This window comes from Schistocerca nitens, unplaced genomic scaffold (assembly GCF_023898315.1).
Source record: "Schistocerca nitens isolate TAMUIC-IGC-003100 unplaced genomic scaffold, iqSchNite1.1 HiC_scaffold_375, whole genome shotgun sequence".
Taxonomy (NCBI): Eukaryota; Metazoa; Arthropoda; class Insecta; order Orthoptera; family Acrididae; genus Schistocerca; species Schistocerca nitens.
In genome coordinates, this window is record NW_026045909.1 from 5,254,069 (window position 1) to 5,280,568 (window position 26,500).

The following is a 26,500-nucleotide window of genomic DNA, read 5'->3' on the forward strand; positions in this document are numbered from 1 at the left end:
TGTATGATAGTACATCTTAAGGCAGTCATTTTGCATTGTGATTCCTAAGCTTAATAACAATGTCATTTCCCTTTTGGTCATATCCTGTCTCGTTTCCTTAAACTACTATTGCCATCCGACTACTTTGTAATTACATTTTTAGATTTTCATAGAGAAAGAAAACCCATAAGAGAATTGCCATGTTTGACAAGGCTTGATCATTATTTCATTACATTTACTCAAAGGTAATCAGTTTTATGCTGTCATTAAATTATTGTATGTAACAGCACTATGTTCTCAAATTTATTGAGATAATCAAGGTGTAAGTCTCTATTTACAATAAGCAGTTACATGCTGATGATTACAGTTCCTTACATTTGTAAGAACTGCACTTACATCTTATCTTTCAGACAGGTACTGTGTACATACATTGTTATCTTTGTGATGTGGGTGCCCCATTCTTTATCATTATACATAAAAGAAATGGTACAGGTCATTCCCATACCACTGCTATGTGTAGAAAAAAAGATATTGAGTAACAACACGTCAGTCAGCAATGGCAAACAGTCTTTTATTTGTCAGTCTGTAGTCAATGGTTGCTCACAGTATTTCATCAGTGTGAAACATACGTATTTGATTGTAAGTACCTTTGTACTTAACCACTGACAGTACCTACTTAACACCTTATATTAATTAACCTCCCCTAAAATAGATGTATAAAACCCAACCGATATTCGTAATAGGAAAGGAAAGGTAGAAAATCCCATGTACAAAACATGCAAAATAACTGTTCTTTAATTTGATTAATAAAGAATCTACTCATCAAGCGGTGGCAGAACACACACATAAAAGACGGTTGTAATTGGTCAGCTTTTGGAGCCAATAGCTCCTTCTGCAGGCAGAAGGGTTGAAGGGGAAGGAAGAGGGGTGAAGGTAAAGGACTGGAGATGTCTATGAAAAGGGGTAGATTTCGGGAAAATCACCCAGAACCGCATGTCAGAGGAGAATCACCTTACGGGATGAGAAGGAAAGATTGATTCTATGTTCCATTTAGTAATTGGCATAAAAGCAATTTCGTCTTGGGGCTGTTACAGCTTCCCTAAGTAGTTGCCCTATTGGAGCACTGCATTGCTGACACCTGCGTGTGGGCGAATCAATGTAGTGTTGAGCTGCTCCTTAGCTGACCAGCCACTGCAATGCGAACCGATGCTGCTCTGCCGTCACGTTGGTTGACTGCTGCCGGAAGTTGTGACCGCCCTCATAATTTCAGAATCAGCAGTCACAGGTCTTCCATTTTGTCAGTGTAATGTCGTTTAATTCACAAATCAAACATTTCTTCAACATGTAAAGATCTTTCACTGTTGGCCAGCTAGCTGTGGTCAACCAATTACATTTACCTGTCTCTTGTGACAGTTTACACTTACTTGGTTTTTACAATCATCTATATTGCTATTTCTTGAGGTTGGCAATGTAGTATTTTCTTTTGCTACTTTTTAAAGATTATTCTTATTTTTGAAAAAGATCTCTTATTTCAGCACCTCTTACCTATGTCCTTCACTTGGGGTTAAAACCAATTCTGTCTCAGGTCTAAGGCAGATGAACTATTTAAAAAAGGCTTCAGATAGTTGAACTGAACCAACAATTTGACGAGCAACCTGCTACCCTAGTACTCTTCATGATAACTTTTACCTTGATTATCTTCTTATATGGTCGCCTTTCTTGAGTTTTGTTGCTGCAGTGGATGTGATATGCTGGGCCACCAACTCTTGCCATGTGACTTCTTTTTTGTCTGCAGAGGGTCAAAGGCTGTAAACGATCTTTATAGTATTTACACTATTAAGTGACATAACGACTTTTTAAAGAACTGTTTTCGTACTTGGTTGTTCTATGTAACAATTACAAATTGGGTGTACAGACCTCTTATTAATCAGAACAAGATATCCAAAGTGTATCACAGAACAGAACAGAAGAGAAGAGAATGACATTTCTCTTCAGCTTCTTTCAAATTTATTTGTCCATTTTCATTGTAGGCAGCACCTCTTAATCTTTGCCTTCCAAACCACCACCAAGCTATGATACCAAAGCATATTGTTACACATAGCTTATTAGCATTTGTCTCTGGGAAGGTTTTTCAAAGTATAGCAGATAAAATTTGCTATTGAAATAATGTCAGCTACAAGATTTTGTTGCATATGTTTTGAAATTTTGTACTGTTTAGTTAGTACGTCAGTGCAAATAACATATAGCAGACTTGCATATTATGCCTAGTATATGTTGTAACTGCATAGGAATATTATTTAGCACAATACTATAATTAGAACTTTCTTGTTTCAGAATTTTGTTAATTCGCTGCAGAGAGGCATTCTAAAAGACAAAGGGTGGCTTGATGTGTTTAGTGTGGTGTCCAAAGGGTTGTCACCAAATACCGATACAGTCAGTAAGTAAAACACACAAATGACCACACATTATTTATTGTAAAGAAATATGCTGTCTTTAACTATCTACAATTTTGAGCAAGTGTCCAGGTTTAGATGTTTTTTGTGTTTCAGATGTTTTTGTGAATTTTACATTTGCATATGTGCAACAATTCATATAAAACGAGCAGGAAGATGCTCCTATTGGAGCACAGAAAAGCTGAATATGCGCCTGTTTAAAAGAACCTAACTGAAAAGTGGAGTACCAACCACCTCATTCTACCTTCCTCAGATCCTTTAAAAAATTTCCCAAAAATTTTGGCATGCAAACATATTCACCGTATTTTTAGTGTGCAGCTTACCTCTCACGCTCTCCTATCTGTAACTCACTCAAACCTACTAGTCCAACACTGTAAGTCACTCATATTCATCCACTCACACATCCCCATTCTCACTCACTCATTCAGCCCATCTCATTGTCATTATCTATTTGTCTCTCTGTAACTGTCACTGTCTCCTGTCTCACCGCCACAGTCTCCTTCATCCTGACCCAATACTACTTTCTCCTCTCACTGTCACTTGTCACTGTCTCCCTCTTACTGCTACTATCTAATTCATTCCTTCCCACTGCTGCTGTCTCATCTCATGCTCTCTCTATCTCTTTTGCTCATTTTCAGTGTCAAAGACAGTCTCTCGTTATCACTGGCTCTCAAGCACTTCTATTTTCTCCATCTCTTTATTCCTTTCCCACTGGCACTGTCTCCTTGAGTGTTTTCCTAGCACTGTTGTGTCCCTGTCAACTATATTTCACTGCCTCTGTGCCCCCTATTTCCTTTCACACTGCCGTTGTTTCTTTTGCTTTTTTTCTACCACAACCACTGCTTACTAGATTCTTACTTTTCTGTCTCTTTCCCAATATCACTGTCTTCTTCTCTCAGCATAAAAAAGTGCAAAAATGTTCACATGCCAAAATTTTTGAGAAAATTTTTAAAGTTGCTGAGGAAGGTAGAATGAGGCAGGTGGTACCCCATTTTTCTGTCAGTCTTTTAAACAGGAACATATTTGCCTTCACTGTGGTCTGATAGCAGCACTTTTTCACTGGTTTCCTTCTTTTCCCTGGTACAGCAGGGGTGTCACATGTATGACTATAACTGTATGGGTCAGTGACATTTTGGTATTTTACTTATTTGAAACTGAAATAGTACGAAATTAATTTTACATCACAAACTGGATTTTATGTGTGCACATAAATTTTGCATGTGCCTCAGTACTACAGCATGCGGTTTCCAGAACTGATCTGATGATAATAAGACACACTTTACAGCATAATTTTGTGTGCTGCTCCAGTTTATAAACTACGTTTTGCCACAATAGATTGTGTGTGCAAATTTTACATGCACAGCTAGGGTAACTTTGAACCTCTGTATTTCAGAAATGCCTAAAGATATCAATAAAATTCTTGAGGTTGTTTGAGATCATAATAATAAAAATATATTGTAAACATTTCAGCTGTGTGTTGTACATAGTCATCTTGGAATCCGCAAAACTATTTTCGGGTTCCCTGAAGAACCACCCACAAACTAATGTGCCTCCACAAGCCGTTAACTTTCTCTGTAGACCACATCAAATACTAAAAGAACCAAATGATTTTCTCCATTTGCCTAAGCAGTAGGAAGTGCATAATATTCATAGTTTGATTCTGTACTGTAGGATAGCGACACTAAAATGATCCTTCTCTTGGATATACAAATCATCCCTAGCCCAAGGGCTGTCCCAAACACTTGACTCTACCTTTCTATCACCAATAGAACCCGAGGTATCAGCCCAGACGAATCCTGTTTTTATGCATGGCATTATGGAACACATTAGGTAGTGCATGCTGTTACATATGTACCGATTTTCAGATTCCAGTTGTTGATAGGGTGAAGACGTGGGTGAAGGCAAGGGGCATGTCACTTTATCATTACTGTTAAATGTTTATATAATTCATTTTGAATGAAATATGGAAAATAAAATATTCCTTCGACACATTTGAACCGTTTTACTCTTCATAATATGTTGTTTGGCTTATGCTAAAGCTTTGTGGACATGTAGCCATGTATTACTGCAATTGTAAAACATCAGTTTCTGTATTTCATTTTGAATTGCTATACTCATTAAAAAAGGACAAAAATGCAACTGTTTTCTTGAACTTTTGCACCAACTTCCCACACCAAGTCTTCAGTGAAGACAAATTTGTAGTTCATCATGAACATTAGTACACCCTTTTTGTTACCATTCCATCAGTCATAGTGTTTTCTTCATAAATTACACTGTTCTGTTTAATCAGAACTTCACCAGTGCCAGTGTGTCTGTCACGTTCTAATCCTGTGCACCAACTGCTTCTGCCTCCCACGTTCCAATCCTGTGTGCCCTCTGGCCAACAGCCAGCCGTCTCCAAGCCTCCTACACATTGTGTGTGTGTGTGTGTGTGTGTGTGTGTGTGTGTGTGTGTGTGCGCGCGCGCGCACATCATCCCTAGCCTAGCGTGCGCCGTTAAGACCTTCGTCAGCAATAGACAAACATGAGCGTGGCGTGCGCGTGCCCCCACCCCTCCACACACACACAAACGCAATTCACACACACGACTGATGATAACATTTTCTATTCTTCTTCTAATGTATTAACAGTACTGGAAACTCAAGGACCAAATTTATTGTCAGGCTCTTGTGTAGATAAAAACGTAAGGGACAAAAATTTTCGGGAAGCGATGAGTCTGTAATGTGCTTTGTAAGAGTGGGTGGTTTTGGGGAGATTGACTTTTTTCCACCAAAATGGTCTTTGTGCCCGTGTAATCCATTATTCTATATATGCTGATTCACACAGCCATCCAGTCTGTTCTGTGTTACTCATATAATCAAGTTTTACATTATACGTCTAGTCTGTATACAAAACTTCTCTGCTGCTTCCACTGTTTCTTCCAAAGTTGAAACATCATTTTTACTGATGAATTTGGTGACTTTTCAGTATCTTATTGTATGTTTACATTTGAAGCTTTTTGCCCTGGTATCACCAGCAGTAAATTGAAAAATCCAGGATGGAATGTAACAATACCAGAGAAGGAAAGTTGCTACTCACCATATAGTGGAGATGCTGAGTCGCGACAGGCACAATAAAAAGATTCACACAATTAAAGCTTTTGGCCATTAAGGCCTTTGTCAGCAGTAGACACACACACACACACACACACACACACACACACACACACACACACAAAGGCAACTTGCACAAACATCTGCAGTCTCAGAGAGATGAGACCACACTGCGAACAGCAGCACCAGTGTATGATGGGAGGAACAATACGAATGTAGGTTGTGGACAGTTAGGAATGTGGGTCTCACGGGAAGTGTGCAAGGGATACGTCCCTGCAGTCGCACCATCCTCTATGCCCTCGGTGACTCAGATGGATAGAGCGTCTGCCATGTAAGCAGGAGATCCTGGGTTCAAGTCCCGGTCGGGGCACACATTTTCAGCTGTCCCCATTGAGGTGTATCAACAACACCTGTTGGCAGCTGAGGGTTTTGATGAATTATCGTTTCTTTATAGAGAAGCTGTATGGTCATTATTGGTATCTGTTCTTTTGGAACAATTACTATCTTCATATAATGAAGAGCATTGGTGAAATTTTTTTAAAAAATTATCATAAATAGTTGTTGTTTCGGTGTTTAGAACAATCACTTAACTGGTAGGAAACTTGTTTGATTTTCATTTTCCAAAAATGTTATAAGTTTTTATGGAAAATCACTGCAGACACATTTAGAGAAGCTGTTTCTCAACTGTTGGGACCATTACAAAAAGTCGGTAAACAGTTGAAATAAGAAACCTTCAGCAATGTATAATCAAAAACAATTCCTTTTTAAATATATTAGTTAATTAATTAAATGAAGGTAATTGTAACTAAATTGATCATGTAGATTGAACAGTTTAACAGTTTAAATATATTTACATATTGTAATCAGTAGCTTAACACTGTGAAGAATGAAATAAAAAGGATATATAGATACAGTAGTGGTGGGAACTGAACCTGAGTCTGCGAATTGCCTGTCGGTGCGCTTGACTACAGCACCATGTCACTTACTTGACAGATGTTACTCAAAAACCCCTCACTTAATACTGGAAAATTTTTAAAGTGTTTTACCTTGTCCTATGGCTGAATCAGGTATGATACTGTAGGAACTTGAAAAGGGCATCTACTGGCTACTACTCACAAAGTTGCAGCCAAATCACTGAGATGACTCAATGCGTTGAGAAGGACCAGGTAAAGTGGATTTGAGAGTGTAATGAGATTATTGAGGAAAGAGCAAAGACTCCACCACAGTGGTCCTGAATCATAGTGACTGTGCCTGAGGGCCTCTGCCTCTACCTCTGCTTACAAGCCTTAGAACAATGGTCCCATCCCAGAAGTCCAACATGATCTCAAGCAGCTCCTTAAGGCCTTATGAAACGTGGCACCTGAATCCAGCTCCCTTCTCATACCAGTAACACCCCTGCACTCCTACATTTTACCTACTCCCAACACTCCTCATTTGTGGTCATCTCATTGTGGCTGAATAAAATGTCCCCACAGAATGAACTTATGCCTTTTTTGACCAACACCTTCCAATAGTTGTCTGTAATCTCCCATCCTACGCTCAAGACATTGCTCACTTTCTTCTCTGCCTCTCCACAGCACCTGTCAGACTCCCTGTTGGTCACTGTGAGTGTGATGTCCTTCACACCAACAATCCATGTGCCAATAGTGATGGAACACTCTCTTTCCCATTGTCCTCCTGATACCAAACCCACCACGTCTTCCTAATCCTCCTAGCCCTCACATCCTGACCCACAGTTATTTCACTTTTGAAGGCCAAATTTAAAAACAAATCCATGGTACTGCCATTGGTACTCAAGTGACACAATCCTGTGCCAACTTATTTATGAGCCATCTGGAGGAATCATTCCTATCCAATTAACATTATAAACATCATGTCTGCTTCAGATTCATAGATGACCTTTTCATGATCTGGACTCACAACAAGGATCTTTGCTCTTTCCTTGATAACCTCAACACCTACTCCCAAATCTGCTTCACCTGGTCCTTCTTAATTCACTGAGCCACCTTCTTAGATGTCAATGTCCCCACTCCGACGGCTTCGTAAGTACATCTGTCCATATCAATTGCGCTAACTACCACCAGCAGGAGCGGCGAAAATATACTGGTAACCTTACCAGAGCCTTTACTGACAGAAAGTATCCTATCCAGTTCATCCATAAACAAAGCTGATGTGCCAGCTGCTTGTCAGACACCAGAAAACGTGTCAATGAGCCTCCTGTCAGCACCCGCCCGTTCACCCAGACTCACTCTGGTCTTGAAAAGCTCAAGCGCGTCATCCACTAGGGCTTCAATTACTTTTCTTTGTTTCTTGAGATGAAGAATATTCTACTACCCAAAATTCTACCCAGTAGTGTTTCGCCACCCACCCACCCTACACAATATTCTTGTCCATGTCTATTCCAATCCTACTCCCAATCCTGCACCCCATGGGTCGTTACCCTGTAGTTGGGCCATATGCAAGACCTGTCCCATACACCCACCCACCATCTCTTACTGCAGTCTGGTCACAGACATTTCCTACCCATTAAAAAGCAGGGCCACATGTGAAAGCAGCCATGTTATATATCATCTATGCTGCAATTACTGTACAGCTTCTATGTGAGCATGACAAGTAACCAACTATCTATGGGCATGAATGGCTGTGACCAAACTGTCACTGTGCTGCACGCCACAACACAAATTACTTCAACAGCTGCTTTACTATGTGGGTCGTTTGGGTACTTCCTTTCAGCACGAGTTTCTCTCATCTATATAGATGGGAATTCTTTCTCCAGCATGTCCTGCATTCTTCCAACCCCCTGCCCTAAACCTCTATTAACCTGTTCCCACTGCCTCAGATTACCATTTCCTTTCTCTCTTCTGTCCACACCACTCTTCTCCTGTCCAGCTTGTGAACTACCTTCTCCCACCACTCTTCTCCCCTCCACAAGCAGGATCCCCCCCCCCCCCTCACACACTCTCTTTCTCTCTCCCTCTCTCAGAGCCACCTCCCATTTTCTAGCCATTCCCATCACTCTCTCACTGTCTCCCCTCCATTTCTCCCTCTTTCTCTCCACCTGCCTCTCCTTTTTCCCCATCCTGCCTCCCCCTCCCTCATCCTATATCCCTTTTTCCTCTACCCTCTGTGCTCTAGTATCAAGAATAAGTCTTGGCATGCCAACGTGAGTGTGTTTTTGGGTGTCTCTCTGGTTATCTGAGAGAATGTGTGTAGTTTCACTAGAAAAAGAGCAGATGCTTGAAAGATAGTGTGAATGCTGTTTTCTGTTATATGTCTCTGTACTCTGTGCATAAGTCTGCTGTAGGTGAGTGGCTATCTTTCCCTTATTTTAAGTATTGCTCCATCAAGGAATTTCCATTATTGTGGTTCTTATGATGCTGTACCCTCCCCCTTTCCTCCTCCTCGATTAGATCCGTGCCTGTCGAGTACATTGTGCATGTATTCCCAGGTGATTGAATGGGTCTTAAAATATTGGCTTCACACAAATTTTTTCACTTGTTTTCACTGTCTTTTGTTAATTACATTCTAAGTGTGATGAAGCAACAATAATATAGAGTCTGCTGCGACAGAAATTAAGAAAAACTAACACAGCTGTGTGTACCTTAACACATTTATGATGAGAGGAGATGGCTGGAAGTTGTTCGAATTTTCTCTCTCTGTGCACTGATATTTGCATTTTGATATAATTGAATGTAGGTACTGGCTTATGTTGTCAGTTGGATTGGTTGTAAATGTTATTGGATTGGTTTTAAATGTTACAGGTAATCCTGGACGTTTCTATTCCCAGTACACTTCTAGAGCTCAAAAAGTTTGGCCACAGATCCTTGAGTGGGTGCTGAAGGTTGGCCAGATGCAGGTTATAAAGAAGCACATAGCCTATGAACTCAATATTTCATGCAAGTTTGAGTCCAAGAATTTGGCTTCAGCATTGCAAGCAATGAATGAGTAAGTAAATAATAACAGTATTGTGTCCTATGGAGTGTTGCTCATGTAATGTGTTATTACAGTGTTGTATTGACACACATTGGGAGTAAGATATAGTCAGTCACTCTGCATTAGGAATAATGAAGGAATCCTACTTTGCTGCCCAAGTGGAGGTCCTACTAATTTTGTTGCTCATTGTCCTGTTACCTGTTACGAAGTGTCAGGTTGCATATCTGTGTTGTATGGATGACTGTGATGAATGCATGTGCAATGTAGTGTTGTGTTCATGTCCTTATTGACAAGTAATGAATGAAAAATTGGGTGAAAGTAGAACCCAGTCACACCCCTAAGGACTCTGCCACTGTTAAATAATCTACATCTGCATCTGTACTCCAAATTCACTGTGCAGAGAGTATGTAGCATTCAAGCCGCCCCACCCCTCTCCTCCACTTCTCTACAGTCTTGGAAAGAAAGACTATTGGCACCCTCTATATGAGCTCTGATTTCTCTAATTTTTGTGTTATGGTTATTTCATGAGATTTTTGCAGGACACAATTTCAAATGTGGTTTCTTAATTCTTTTTGGCTAAGACCCCCTGCAAAGCATGTCATTTTTCTTATAATGTCTCTCACTGGAATTTGGTGAGCATTTCTGTGAGTCTCATGCTGAGTAAACAGATTTGAGGCAAATCATGCAGCTCTTCTTTGAATTTTTTCTCTCTCTTCCATTACTCCTCAGATTACATTACATTTGTTTATGTTTAGAGTCAGCTGCCAATTAGTGCACCAGATAGGGGCAGCTGATAGTTAAAGGTTCTGAGGTGGAGCTGCCTCAAAAAATATATTAAACTACATTTCTCACTAATTTATTCCAGAATTGAAATTACAGTAGAGTCTCGATAGTTCGAGTTTCCAATAATCCGAGCCTCTTTTTTCTTAAAAAATAAATAAATAAATAAATAAAAAAAATAAATAAATAAAAAAAAAATAAGAAGAAGAAGAAGAAGAAGAAGAAGAAGAAGAAGTTGCAAACTTCTACCTTCTTTTTTTTATTACTGACATGATAAATAATCAAAAGATCATTGCAAAAGATTGATAAGGGGAGTACAGCTCAGTGACAAAGCAGACAACAATGGAATCAACACCGACGATTAGCTCGCTGCCCTGTTGCACAAACATCTGTTGTCAGTATGGCACGAAATACCCCGACTGCTGCCGGCTGCTACCGATCAAAACTGGGGAGTTCATACGCTGCTGTAGTTCCCAGTACCTGTACTGTACAGTGTTGTGTGTCATTTTGTTTGTTGACTGTGTGTTCCATTGTACACTTTACAAAGATGAATGCTGTAGCAAAAAAGAGGAAATTTGTGCCTTTGCATCTAAAATTAGAAGCACTAAGACGACTTGACAAAGGAGAGGGGGGGGGGGGGGGGGGGGGGAACTTGCTCTCGAATATGGTGTTGGTGAAGTTACTGTTGGTGACTGGCGAAGAAACCGACTTAAATTGGAACAGTTTTCTTCACAGAAATGCTCACACGAATCTCTCAGTCGAAGAAGTATAAAGAAGTCAGACTTCAAAAAAACAAGTGAGGCATTGTTCATGTGGTTTACCCAACAGAGACAGAAGGGTGCTCCGATTTCTGGCCCAATCTTGCAAGAAATAGCTTTTTTTTTCAGAAACTAGCTGCAGGAAGGAGATGACAATTTCAACGCTCTTGCGGGCTGGCTTGACAACTAGAAGAAGAGGTATGGAGTGCGTCAACTAGACATGTGTGAAGAAAAACTCTCTGATAATGCTCAGGCTGTTTCAAAATTTATCGTCGAGTTTAAAAAAATCATAACTGACGAAAATTTGTCTAATGAACAAATATATAACTGTGACAAAACTGGGCTAAATTTTAAAATGTTACCAGCAAGAACACTTGCTTATTGTCAAGAACACTTGCTTATTGTGAAGAAAAAAGTGCTCCTGGGCACAAAAAAAGCAAAGAATGGCTCACAGTTATGGCAGCTTCAAATGCAACTGGAAACCACAAACTAAAACTAGTTGTGATTGGGAAGTCTGCCAAGCCAAGAGCATTCAAGAATGTATCCATCTCAGCTCTTCCGGTTGTCTATACACATCAGAATAATGCCTGGATGAATCAGGTAATTTTCAAGAATTGGTTTTTTAACTCATTTGTACCTGACTGCAAGAATTTTTTAAAAGAAAGGGGACTGCCATGCAAAGCAATTTTGCTCATGGATAATGCGTCCTCACATCCAAGTGCAGGAGAACTGCAGTGCGACGATATCCGCGCCTTGTTTTTCCCCACCAAACATTACCTGTCTCATTCAGCCCATGGATCATGGCGTTCTGGAATATCTAAAAACAAAAAAAAAGTATCGACGGTGATTGCTACTGTCAATTCTGCATTCCGAAGACAACGAAAGCATTGTAGGACCTTTGAAGAAAGTGACTTTGAAGGACGTCGTCTACTGTATTAGCGAATCTTGGAGCGAAATAAAGTCGGACACAATTTCTAAGTCATGGAGGAAAATTCTACAGGAAAGTATTCCAGACACAGAAACTGAATATTTAGCAGACGAGAACGATCAGCCATTGTGTAATTTAGTCAGAAGATTGCCAGGGTGTGAAGAGGCAGAAGAGGTGGAAGTAGGCAAGTGGTTAAAATCGGACGAACAGTTGGAAGTGACAGACTCTTCTATAATTGACATGGTTAACATTCCATCGCAGTGTGAGTGTGACGAGGATGACGAGGCAGACAGGCTGCACAGATGATGAGTCACACCAATGGCTACGCTGCTCTCGAGGCCACCATATGCTACATGGAACAACATCCTGAGGTGGCACCAACTGACCTACTGCTCCTGAGACGGTGGCGTTGACATTGCCGCGTGGAAACATTGCAGCTTCGCCAAACAAAAGACACTTCACTATTACTTGGCTAAATAAATAATTACTGTTATTCTGCCAATGCAAATGCATGTGTAAATACTTTTATTTTAATAAAGTTCTTATTTTGACCTGTATTACTTACAGTATCATAATATTTCCTTTTCCCATTTAAATTTTGATAGTCCGAGTTTTCGATAGTTGAGGTGGTTCTGGTCCTGTTCACCTCGAACTATCGAGACTCTACTGTATCAGGATGCATTTCAAATATTTTCCACACCGATTTAACTGACAGTCAATATTTTTTTTGTAACTGTGATTATTGAGTGATGTTTTTTTCAAATAGGCAGAAGCCATTCTTTAGGCTGCACCTTGAAAAGCCAGGTAGCTATATGTAGTACAGGTCTGACTCCTATGGAATACAGTCTTATGGGTCACTCAAAGGCTCTGTCCATTCAGCTTAAGTGTGTCCTACCAACTTCCACACGATTGTCATGTTCTGCTGCTTACATTAAAAGGGAATGAACAGGATGGCTAAACTTTGCTGTCAAATCCCTGTCTCTATATATCTCTGTTATGCTTTGATGTGCCATTAATTGGTGTTGTTTATTAATGTTTTGATTGTGTTTTAGATTTTTTTTTTAATTTCTGTCATTGGCAGTTATATCCACTGTAGGAATAAGTTTGTAAGTGCCTCACTATAGTGCACTAGAATATGGTGCTATAAATGTCACCATGTAGTGAGAGTTTTAGGAGTCAATACAGGAAATAAGCATGTGAAACATTTCCCATTACCACAGTCTAAACATATATAGTCACAACACTCCTGCAGATTGTTGTTATAAGCTGCGACAGCAGCACACGGAAGTTATAGATAAGCTACACTGCTGAATAAAATATTTGGTGAATGTGAGTATCATCGTTTACACTGATTTTTATCATGGTTCTTACAAAAGGGATCATATGTAGCATAATAAATTGCAGAAATAACAGAAGGAAGACATTACATTGATCATTATTTAGATTTCTTAAGGATGCTGAAAGGTATGAAACCATCATTACAACTGTCAATGAATAGAAAATTGCCACATAGATGTAATAATGAAACATCAAAACAGGAAAACTCCTTCCTGACAGAAAAGAAACTGATTCCACTGTTGTCCTACATGAGAGCCAGAAACAGATCCACTGATAGCAGAATCTCCAATGCAGACCTCATTTGAAAATTAAGTAATTAGATTACTTAAAATTATTCACTTGTTGGAAAATAGGGTGAAATGTGAAAATATCCAAATCTTTAGCCTTCGTGCAAAATTATTACTTGGCAAGGAAAGTGCCTGTCAGGAATAAGCAGCAACCAAAATGTTGTAGAATACAGGTGAAAAGACAAGCTTATATTAAAAAATATTGTATTCTGATACTTAAAAAAAGACATTCTTTATGTACTGTTAAGCCAAATCAGTATGTCATTGAATGGAAAACTTGGGGCAAGATGGAAAAGTTTCCACTAAATTGATTGTATTAAATTACTCAGCATGCAGTTTTTTGTCATCTTGCTTTATTCTTACAACAGTGTGTACCTTACAGATGTATGTTGAAATATGCACAAATAAAAAGTGGGATAAATAATTGTATATTCCATGTTTTAAAGACGAAGATGCAACAGTTATGAGAAACTGATAAAAATGTTATTTGTTTATGGCTGAGATGTCACCAGTGCAAATTTAATGTATGATAGCTCTGCTGATTGTGATACTGGATTTGAGGACATGGTTTCATACAGCATGGTTAGCAAACTGGATTGATTGATGATTAATGACATCTTTTCAAATTTTAAACAGTTATTACCACATATTCAAAAAGATTTCGGGCTTGCAGCTGGTCGTCGTTAGCTTCCATCCACGATATTTCGACTGGACAACTGCCAGCCATCCTCAGGTGAGACATCGAAGACTGACAAAGACGCCCTCCGTTCCGCAATATATAACGTGCAGCGAGTATTCCGCACACGCGTCAAAATAGTATTGACAGAGGAACCACACCGCCCGCCAGCAGCGCCCTTGCTGGTGGAACTGCAGAGCTCAGCTGTCTTCGGCGTTGTCAATTGCCGCGGCCATCGGAGTACTCTGACATCTTCGTCTGCAGCAGATCTTCGAGATGACGGGGTTCCACACATTATCTAGCTGGTAGCCATTGTCACGGTTCATAAGATTGTCTGCCACGCGAATTTCCACTGATTCTTTTATGACGGAGTCCCAAAAGGATTTTGCTGTGGCCAAAATTGTTGTCTTGTCGTACTCCATTGAGTGTCCAGTGGAAATGCAATGCTCAGCAATTGCAGACTTGCTAGGTTGCAAAAGGCAAGTACAGCGTTGATGTTCAGTGCAACGTTCTTCTACTGTTCGCAATGTTTGTCCTATATATGACATGCCACACTGACAAGGTATTTTATAAATTCCCGCCTTCCGCAATACCGGATCGTCTTTCACTGATCCCAGCAGGTCGGAAATCTTCGATGGTGGACGGAAAATCACTTTCACTTCGAAACCGTGGAGGATTCTTGCAGTTTTGAAGAAAATGTTGCCAACAAAGGGAAGAAAAGCTAAAGATTTAGTAGGCGTGCTCTCTTCTTTCTCCTCTCGCTGTTTCTTTGGCTTAATTGCAAGTGCCTTTCTAATTTGCCGGGTAGAATATCCATTCTCTGTGAAAACCCTCTTCAGGTGGGCAAGCTCTTCAGGCAAACTTACTGCATCTGACACTACGTGAGCTCTGTGTACAAGTGTTTTAAGTACACTCATTGTTTGCGATGGGTGATGGCAGCTGGATGAATTTAAATACAAATCAGTATGTGTGGGCTTTTGATAAACTGAATGCCCCAGAGAGCCATAACTCTTCCATCTAACTAGCACATCCAAGAAAGGGAAGCAACCATTTTTCTCTAATTCCATGGTAAACCGAATGTTCTCATGAATGGAGTTGAGGTGATCTAAAAACACCATTAACTTGTATTCTCCATGAGGCCATACTACGAAAGTGTCATCCACGTACCTCCAAAAAAACAGTTGGTTTGAGGGCTGCTGAATCAAGTGCTCTCTCCTCAAAATCCTCCATAAAAAGGTTGGCCACCAAGGGAGACAAGGGGCTACCCATGGCGACGCTGTCAATCTGTTCAAAATATTCTTGGTTGAACATAAAATATGTTGAGGACAGAGCGTGGCCCCAAAGCAGTGATTCCCACCTAAAACTTATTTCCAATCAGTGCCAAGGAGTCTGCGAGGGGTACCTTTCTAAAATGAGACACCACGTCAAAACTAACTAAAAGATCGGAAGTACTTAGTCGGAGAGCCCCCAGTCTGTTGATAAAATCGGCCGAGTTTCGTATGTGATGTGGACATTTGCCCACAAATGGCGTCAGCAAGGATGCAAGATGTTTGGCTAAATTGTAAGTGGGGGCCCCAATATTGCCACATTTTTTTCGAACTGACCATTGGGAGCTGTGCATTTTACTTGTATATTTTCTGATATTGTCAAAATATTCACGGAAATTTGGTTGGTTGTGAAAGCGTGTGACTGACCAAGGCTCATACTTTGTGGGATGAAGGCACAGACTGAGAACCACACCAGTTAATTTGTTGTTAGAAAATGAAGGGAGAAAGATGTTCTTTTTATGACACCCCACATTTGATGAACAATATAAGAAATAATTCATTCACTTATCAACAGTAGGCAATGAAAACTTGTAACTCCACCTGTCTGTGAAAACTTGTAACTCCATCTGTCTGTGAAAACTTGTAGTTCCAATAACCAAACAAAAACAAACACTGTCCGAACAGGACTTGAAGGCTCAACGGTACTGATGGGCCACCATGTCATCCTCAGCCCTTGGGCATCACCGGATGCGAATATGGAGGGGCATTTGGTCAGCACACTGCTCCACTAGCCATTGTCAGTTTTTGTGACCAGTACCACTACTTCTCAATCGGATAGTTCCTCAATTGGCCTCACAACGGCTGAGTGCAGCCTGCTTGTCAACAGCACTTGGCAGACCAGGAGAGTGACTCATTCAAGTGCTAGCCATACCTGACAGTGCTTAACTTCAGTGATCTGGCGGGAACCAGTGTTATCATTGTGGCAAGACCGTTGGCAACTCCAGTAACCAATAACTCCATTACCAAAGAGATGTGAAAGTCCATGCGTTTCTCTAATCTGTCGATAACTAGACTTCTACTATATAGTTCCGACACTTTAGCACAACAAACTGTACTAAAAATAACATCTTTTGGTGAAATCTTTAATGTGGTATATGACTTAAATTACATATTTTCCTATACCAACAAATACCATATGTTAGCTTCACAAACGTTTAAAACATGCTGGCAGCTACACAGTTTTCTTCTGTCCACCGATCAAACTACAAGGCCCACGACATCATGAAAACATCACTGCTTCATCTCTAAACTAATAAATGCTGAGGACTGATCACTGATAAAACTTTAAAATTCTCAAGTTTGGAACAAAATAAATAAATAAAGATTAAGCCAGTAGTTAAGCTAACACGTCACATTAAAAATCTTTTCAAAAGGTGTATTTTAGTATGATTTGTTGTGGCAGTGTCAGAAATATGATATTGGTCTACCTATAGAACATATCTTATAGTTAGCTTTGGTGTTATTTAGTGGTCAGTTATGAAATGGAAAGGAGGTACAGGATGTAAACTTTTGGCTAGAGTGAGACATGCCCCCCCCCCCCCCCTTTCTTCCCCGCAAGAATTTTGCTTTTGGTGACAGATTGAGCTATAATGTAGCATGAGGTCCAAGTTTTTTCCAATTAGTGAATTTCGCAGTCTTCCGCGATCTGGAAACCATGAATCATGCCTACATCAAGTGCTGATCCAGATAGAAATCCTTCTGCATTTTGTAACAAGTTTTGAATGATGTCACCTATCTGTACACAAGTGCATTGCCTTTGAAAAACGCCATAGAGCTGAGAGAGAGGGGAGGGGGAGGGGGAGTGGAGAGGAAGGGCAGGGGGGGGGTGTTGTTATATTGTTGGTTTGATGCTGTTCTTCATTCCTGTTGATTGCCAGCTATCTTCTTTAGTTCATCACAACTGCTTCATTGCACATCATCAACAGTCTGCCTTTTGTGCTCACTTCAAGACTGCCCCTGCTGTCCTTTCCTTCGACCATTCCTTTAGTAACAGTTTTCAGCACCAAAGTTATGTTGTAATATGTGCCCAACCATTCTGTCTCTTCATTTCATTATGTTCTTTGTAACAATAATGGAAATTTTTGTGTGAAAAAAAATACGTAAAAAATAAGGGAAAGGCTACCACATGCCAACAGAGAAATGATGCATTGCACACTGAAATCCATAATAGAAAACAGTTAACACTAGCTTTCGAGCTCTTGTTTTTTTTCTAGTAAGAGTACACACATTCATACACACCACACAACACCCAAATCTATATGCTCACCACAGCGGTAGCGAATCTTACTGCTAGCTCATGTGTGTATGTTTTGGTGTCAGTGTGATGTGTGTCAATGTGTGCATTTTTACTAGAAAAAGAGCAAGAGCTCAAAAACTAGTGTTAACTGTTTTCTTTTATGGATTTCGGTGTGCAAAGTGCCAATCCTCTATAGGAAACTGGTTTCCTTTTCTATGTTTTATCTATCATTCTGTTCTTTATTAGACTTTTTTTGTCATTGATTTGTTGCAAAATATAGTGACTACTTACTCAGTCAATCCATCTATCTTCAAAAGTCTGCTGTAACACAAAATTTCAAAGGTGCCTAATTGCTTCATTTCTGTATTCCCTTTTGTCCATATTTAGAGCTGTGCTATGGATGTACCTTTCCATTAATCTCTTTCTGGTCTCAAGGTTTGTATTTTCTAATTTTATGAGCAATTTCTTTTTATGGAAAGTCCAGTTCTTGTTGTTATGTCTTTCTTGAAAGTTTGACATTTAGCTACCCAACATGTCTACTGCTGCACACATCTTAACCTGAGTTTTGTGAGTTAGTTGCAATAGTCTCTCTGTGTAAGCAAATTTGGTAATAGTTGACTTTAACCAGAATGTGTGTGATTTGAAATGGAAGGCATGATCACCATTGTTGATAAAAGCAGAATTTTTCTTATATCGTTGTCTACATTGCACTTTGTGCCCAGGAATCCTAATGTTTATGGAATACTTCATCTTCCTGATACATGTAATTCCATTTCGTATGTTACACCCCCTGATTTACTTCCTTCGGTTAGTAGGTAGTTTATACAGGATGACAATTATTGAACTATATAAAATAAAATAATCATAACTTGCATTAGGACATTCAAACTGCGCAGTTGGCCGTGGGGAATGATGGAAATTAGTATGTTTTGGTTTAGCACCAAAGCCCACTTTCATTTGGATGGGTTCATCAATAAGCAAAATTGGCGCATTTGGGGGAATGAGAATCCACATTTTGCAATTCAGAAGTGTTGAATCCTCGTAACCAGCTTCAGTGTTGTCTCGTTGTCTCTTTAGAGCTGTACCATGGGAAGGAAGGAGAGTATGTTGGTTCATAGTCGGTATCCTTGTTCTGTAACACAAACTGCACACAATTATTAACTAGGTTGTTTATTCATAAACAAAGAGCTACTTAACTTAGGCTTCCTTGTGCTGTGGTACAAGCTCTCCGATATAGTCCACATTAGCCTCACTGTGGTTGAAGTACAAAGTTAGCGTAACAGGCTTGAACTGACTGGCCCTCTGGTTCATGGCGGCTATATAAATACTGGTGGCCGAGAGGGCATTGGCGGCGCATTTCCAGCGAGTCTGTCATTGGTCTCGATCGATCTTCTTGTGCCTTCTATGCCGCATGGTGTGCTGGCACCAGCTTACGCCAGTACCTTCCTCCTGCCCCAAATGCCACAAGGTTGTCATGTAGTGAGACTGCGAATGAAGATGAAGAAGAAGACAGAATGTTGGATGTTGAGACGGGCCTGGAGCTGTGTATGTGGAGGACGGCATACTCCCGACTGTGCTCTGCCATCTGGCTTGTGATGCAATAGGAATGTCCTCTGGAAATCTTCTGCCAGGGCACACATCCAGGCCTGAGAGCATTTTCTGGGGTGATGATGGCAACTACGACGGCATGTCCAGGACCATGGGGTCGGCGAGGGGGGATGGCAGGGGCAAAGGCGCATCCTCCATCCGCTCCTCCTGGGGTGCCCTGGTAGCACAAGCGGGCTGCTGTGAAGGCCTGGCGGTCCCATGAGGCCGTGAATCTGGGGAAAGAAAGGCAGCAGAATCAAGGGGGCAAACTACATGCACAAATTTGGTTCTGGTGGCAGTGCTGCAAACCATCAGGACCTGCAATTAAGTATGTATATGAGCCGATGCATTTCTGGATCACACTTTGCTTCCAGTGCCCACAGTTGCCATAAACCCTCAAAAGAACAAGATCGCGCAGCGCAAAGCGATACTTGTGGACCATTGGTGGTGCCGGATGCTGCAGTTGGTGTAGCAAGTGTAGCAGCGTCCAATGGCAGCAGCCTTGCAAAAGTTCTGCCAGTGATGGTCTATCTCTTGGTTGGGAGCGATAGGAGGCAAGAAAGAGTTGCAGCTCCTGTTCCTGTGTGTGGGTGGTGTGAAGCTTGGCCATCTGTTGCTTGAAAGTGTATATGAAGCATTCTGCTTCTCCATTGGACTGGGTGAAATGGAGTACTTGTTAGATGATGAATGCCATTTGATGCACAAAACTGTTAAAAAGTCATGCGAAGTGAACTGTGGCCCATTTTCTGACACAAGTACTTCTGACAAACCTTCTGTGGAAAATACAGAGGACAATGCGTGAATGGTTCTACTTAATGTGGTAGAGTTCCTAGGCAACACAAATGGAACTTGCTAAAAGAGTCTACCACTATGAGCCAACAAGTGTTTCAAAATAATCCTGCAGAGTCTATGTGCACTTTTTGCCATGACAATTGAGTCTTTGGCCAAACTGAGAATGTCTGTGGCGGAGCGGATTGGTTCTCCGCGCATATGCGACACTGTGCCGTCATCTGTTAAATGCCCTGCCAAGGTAACTGTTTAGGGCATATGATTCGCCAATGTTCTTGATGGAGCAGTCACAATACACCCTTCTGGGAATAATCACACGGGCTTGTTCATTGTCATTTTGAACTAGAAGCACACCTTGTTGAACTGAAAGGCTATGCCAACATGCAAAATATCGGGGCACAACTGAGTTCTGGGTACTGTTCAGTGAACGAGGCCAAGACGTGCAAATTTAATGCAACAAAATCTTGACATCTGGGTCAGCTTCCATGGCCTGTAGAATTTTTATGTAGTGCAAGGGAAAAGATTCCAGCAATTCAGAGCCCTGCCCATCGATTTGGCAACAAGATGCAGCAGATGCATCAAAATCAGAGTCTGGGCCAATGGGAAGGCGAGATAGGGTGGTGGGCATTGCCATTATTTGCCATAGGTCATACACAATTTCATACTGATACTGCTAAGCAAGAGAGCCCAGCATTGCAATTTTTCTCGTAGTAGTGCGTGTAGAAACCGTAGTTGATGGATGAAGCAAGGACTGCAAAGGCTTGTGATCTGTCACTAAATAGAACTTGTGACCATACAAATAATGCTTGAATGCATGGAGCTGCGATCTGCGCAGCGTTTGGTATGAACCGAATGTAGTATGTCATCTTGCCTAATACTGACTGCAGTTCAGACACATTGCAAGGAACAGGCAGGTCACGGATTGCAAGCAGATGAGATTGGAGGGGTGCACACCCTGATTGTTTATCACGTGAACTAAGTATGGTCAGTTTGAAAACAATCACACTTTTTGAGATGACACTTGAATCTTACTTTGACAATGCTCAAAAAAGAGTACACAAATTAGCAATGTGTTCCTCTGGTGTAAGACCGGGGGCGACAATATCGTCACGGTAGTTTGAATAAAATGGCACTTTAGCAGTCAGTTGTTTCAAGTTATGTTGAAATATGGTGGGTGTGGAAGCACTGCCAAAGGGGAAATACTTGATAGGCCTAAGTGTGTATTTACAAGAAACACTTCCTGTGGTTCTTCATCCAATGGAATTTGCAAATAGGCATCACGCAAATCTATCTTTGAAAAGTAACACCCTGCACCAAGCCTGTCCATGAGTTCCTCAGGGCAAGGTAACGGATAAGTGTCAACTACTGTCTGTGGGTTGACTGTAGACTGGAAGTCAACACAAAGACGAATGCAACCAGAAGGCATAGGCAATAAAACAAGTGGAGTGGCCCGTTTACTAACTTGAATGGGAGCAATTAGACCATGAAGTCAACACAAAGACTAATGCGACCAGAAGGCATAGGCAACAAAACGAGTGGACTGGCCCGTTTACTAACTTGAATGGGAGCAATTACACCATTATCTTGCAGTTCTTTCAATTCACTGGCTACTTTGTATCTTGAAGCAATTGGAAAGGGGCAGGCCCAAAAAAAGGTTAGGCTGTGCATTGTCTTTTCATTCGGAAAATAGTTCTGGAAATACTTTAAGGAAGCTAGAGACATTGGCCTTATTGGCATATCACAAGCTGATATGGAAAGTACGTTGTCTTGGATGCTAAGGCCAAATAAATCAAAAGCCTCTAAACAAAAATGTTCTCACTGTCTCTTGATTTACCACAGTAAAATTCACTGTCCTAGTGTGAGATTTGTAAGAGGCAGGCAAAGTACACTGTCCAAGCACTGGAATTTCCTGTCCATTGTAAGAGGTGAGGTGCTTGCTGGATTTAGAAAGGCATGGTGAGCCTAACTGTTCATACACGGGACGATTAAGCAAAGTGACCGATGCACCTGTGTCTAACCGAAAGTTCACATGATGGCCATTGATTCATAATTAGACAAATAGTTTGTTAGAACATTATTGCACAGCACTAGGGCGAGAAGGAGACACGACCTTAACCTTGCTTTTGTCAGAACCTGTTGTAGGTTTGGAAAACACAGCGTACATGGCATGTGCACGAACCTGTCATTTTCTGAGAGTGGGCAAAATTGGCATTTTAGTGTAGTTGTAGACAAACTGCTTGGACATGGCCTTTTATTCCACATGTGTAGCACGTTGCATTACATGATGGGCAATCTTGTCTTTCATGGTGAGCAGATCATCTAGGGCAAGACTTCAGTAAGTTCACAGGTCCATTTACGTGTTTACGTGGCTGTGTACATGCTCGCTATTGTTGCTGCTTGGGGTGGTAGCGAGCAAGGGGAGTCTCCACCCGACAAATCTGGGTCTGGTCATACTTATCGGCTACTATGGCATCTGAATCATATTGCGCTAAGATGTGCAACACTTGAGGAAGTGAAGGATCAGAATACTTCTGGATCTGTTCCCACATCCTGCTGTCTGGTACATTGAATGTTATAGCATGCCATCTTCGTTGCCATTGTTGAATCCTTGTTACCAGATTTTATGTTGTCTTGTTGTCTCTGTAGAGCTGTACCATGGGAAGCAAGGAGAGGATGCTGGTTGGTGGCAGGTATCCTCATTCTATAACACAAACTGCACGCAATTAATAACTAGGTTCTTTATTCATAAGCAAAGAGCTACTTAGCTTAATCTTCCATGTGCTGTGGTACAAGCTCTCCTGTATACTCCACTTTAGCCACACTGCTGTTGAAGCACAGTGTTTGCTATGAACACTATTATGTTTGCTATGTGCTGCCTGTCTCTATGCCAGAGGCTGTGACTGTGGTTCCATCTCGGTGCTGTACTAGAAATCACACGGTGTGCAGACTTAAACTAACTCATACTAACTAGGATAACAGGCTCGAACTAACTGGCTCTCTGGTCCGCGGTTGCTATCTAAATACCGAAGGCCAAGAGGGTGTTGCGGCGTGTTTCCAGCGAGTCTGTCATTGGCATTGATCGATCTTCTTGTGACCTCTATGCCACATGATGTGCTGGGCTAGCGTACACCAGTACAAGAAGTCTCTCCACCTCAGTGGGTGACTGTGTGGTGTGCAATGTTCAGACACGGAATAATTTGTGCAATATTACTTGATGGCATGGTGACTACTGAACAGTACGTGAATGTTTTGGAAGATGATTTCATCCCCATTATCCAAAGTGGCTCTGATTTCGACAAGATGTGGTTCATGCAAGACAGAGCTAGACCGCATCAAAGCAGAATATTGTTTGATATACAGGAGGAGCACCTTGGGGATCGAATGCTGGCTCTGGGACGCCAAGAGACCACTGGCATAGGCCTCAATTGGCCGCCATATTCTGTGGATTTGAACATATGCAATTCCTTTTTGTGAGGCTATATTAAACATAAGGTGTACAGCAATAACTGCAAAACCATTGCTGAGCTGAAAACAGCCATTCAGGAGGCCATTGACAGCATCAATGTTGTGACTTCAGTGTTCTGACACTTCAGCGGGTCATGCAGAATTTTGCTATTCGTGTGCACCACATCATCGCCAATGATGGGAGGCATATTGAACATGTCATAACTTAAATCTGAATATCTATAGTGACGTTTACATGTTGAATAACGTGTGTGCACGCTGTAGTTTGTAAGTAATTTACTTTTTTCATATAGCTCAATAATTGTCACCCTGTATATTGTACATATAGAATCTGGCCCTTTTTGTCCACTATCCTTTGAACTTAGAGATAGAAATCTCTGAAGTAGAATCTTACAGCATTACCTTTATGATTTAAAGTGAGAGAGTTAGTTGGTTAAGTGTCAAAAAAGTTACACAAAGTTACTGGCTTCAATTTCTAGTGGGTGTTACGATTATTTCCTCCCACTTAAAAATACTTTCATCTCTGGAAGAAAATTTTGAGAGTGCAAAAAAATTCAAAGCAACCGCCATGTGTATCATCCCTGCATACGTTTGTTACCTGGTTGTTTCTTACTAACGACAGCAACCAGTAATCTGTAAATGCAGATTGTCCTAATGTATGACCCTGAATTAGAATAGCTCTTGTCCTTCGTCATAGGAGTGCATTGCACACTCTTATGCACTTGTCCTGGAGCTGCTCTGGCTGAAAATACAAGTCTCACAAGTGTTTACGCATTTGAAACAGTCCTGTCTGGCAAGTTTTCAAATTGAAAAAATATTGAATGACAGCACTCCTTCAATTTTGATGTTCATCGTAGGTGAGGGTATCATCTGGAGTGCCCCAGGGAAGTGTGGTAGGTCCGCTGTTGTTTTCTATCTACATAAATGATCTTTTGGTTAGGGTGGATAGCAATGTGCAGCTGTTTGCTGATGATGCTGTGGTGTACGGGAAGGTGTCGTTGTTGAGTGACTGTAGGAGGATACAAGATGACTTGGACAGGATGTGTGATTGGTGTAAAGCAGGGCTTCACAACATGCGTGCTCGCGGAGCAAGCTGTGAGCAGCAAGGCGCGAGCACGGAGCAGCGCGAGCACGCTACCCCCACTACCGGACCAGCGCAGAGAGTGGGGAGAGTCACGTGGGGCACACAACAGCTGCCGCCAGTCACTGTAAATCCGCGGCCACCTGCAGGGATATCACTCATGAATTATTACTGCGACAAATGAAACAAATAAAGGAGAACGTACACATACTACATAATTTTATTAGCTTAGTGTATGCCTCTACATTCGCATTAATTTGTGAACTGTTACACAATAAAAGGTGTCACTGAAGTGTGGGATTCTCGGTTATCTTGTACTTTTTGCCCTTTACAATTGCGTCTATGTTCGGAGTAATTGTTCTTGTGCATTTTAGGCGCAGCGTGCAGTTTAAATTTCGATCAGACAACGCGTTTCTCAGGCGCGTCTTGTTACATTTCATTGCAGAGAACAGTTGTTCACAAACATACGTGGAACCGAACATTGATATTATTGTAGCTGCCAGTTTGTGCAAACGAGGAAATCTATCCTGAGGGAAGTGTCTGTAGAATTCCAAAATGTTTTTCTCGTTCTGAAATTTGTCTCTGTATTCTCTGTCACACTGCAGGTCAATAATTTCTTGCTGCAGCTCAGGACGAATCTCTTAAATATTCGCTGAATATGGAGAGAACAGATCAAAATCACTGTCTAGTGCTGTCAGATCTTGAAAGCGCTGATCAACTAAACTATGTGAATAACGTTCACAGTCCTTGTGAACATCTTGCATGGATGATAATTTAGGAAAATGAGCTAGGTTTCCTGTTTCCAGCTGACTCACCCAAAGTGTCAATTTCATTTTAAAATCTCTTATTCGATCTATGAAATGAGTAATTAGCAGATCTTTACCTTGTAGTAAAATGTTCAAAGCATTCAGATGGCTAGTTAAATCTGCTAAGAACGCGAGATCACATTCAAACGTGCGCGCGCATTTCCCCTCCCACCCCTCCCTCCCTACTCCGCGACCTTGCACCTGCTCGCGAGCATGTGCGTGAGCAGACGCGAGTACTCGTGCTCAAAACCGGCCAGTTGTTAAGCCCTGGTGTAAAGAATGGCAGCTAACTCTAAATATAGATAAATGTAAATTAATGCAGATGAATAGGAAAAAGAATCCCGTAATGTTTGAATACTCCATTAGTAGTGTAGCACTTGACACAGTCACATCGATTAAATATTTGGGCGTAACATTGCAGAGCAATATAAAGTGTGACAAGCATGTAATGGCAGTTGTGGGGAAGGCGGATAGTCGTCTTTGGTCCATTGATAGAATTTTGGGAAGATGTGGTTCATCTGTAAAGGAGACCGCTTATAAAACACTAATACAACCTATTCTTGAGTACTGCTCTAGCGTTTGGGATCCCTATCAGGTCGGATTGAGGGAGGACATAGAAGCAATTCAGAGGCGGGCTGCTAGATTTGTTACAGGTAGGTTTGACCATCATGCAAGTGTTACGGAAATGCTTCAGGAACTCGGGTGGGAGTCTCTGGAGGAAAGGAGGCGTTCTTTTCGTGAATCACTACTGAGGATATTTAGAGAACCAGCATTTGAGGCTGACTGCAGTACAATTTTACTGCCGCCAACTTATATTTCGCGGAAAGACCACAAAGGTAAGAGAGATTAGAGCTTGTACAGAGGCATATAGGCAGTCATTTTTCCCTCGTTCTGTTTGGGAGTGGAACAGGGAGAGAAGATGCTAGTTGTGGTACGAGGTACCCTCTGCCACGCACTATATGGTGGATTGCGGAGTATGTATGT

At 41.2% G+C, this 26,500-nt stretch overlaps 1 protein-coding gene across 2 annotated transcripts in view; it reads left to right on the top strand.

Moving 5' to 3' along the window:
• LOC126229552 (WASH complex subunit 5-like) overlaps positions 1–26,500 on the top strand; it is a 188,869-nt gene that overhangs the window by 136,863 nt on the left and 25,506 nt on the right. For both annotated transcript variants that reach the window (XM_049942316.1, XM_049942317.1), the window contains exons 17-18: positions 2,314–2,416; positions 9,286–9,469. In XM_049942316.1, the coding sequence (XP_049798273.1) occupies positions 2,314–2,416; positions 9,286–9,469 (287 nt within the window). The remainder of the gene's footprint in view (positions 1–2,313; positions 2,417–9,285; positions 9,470–26,500) is intronic.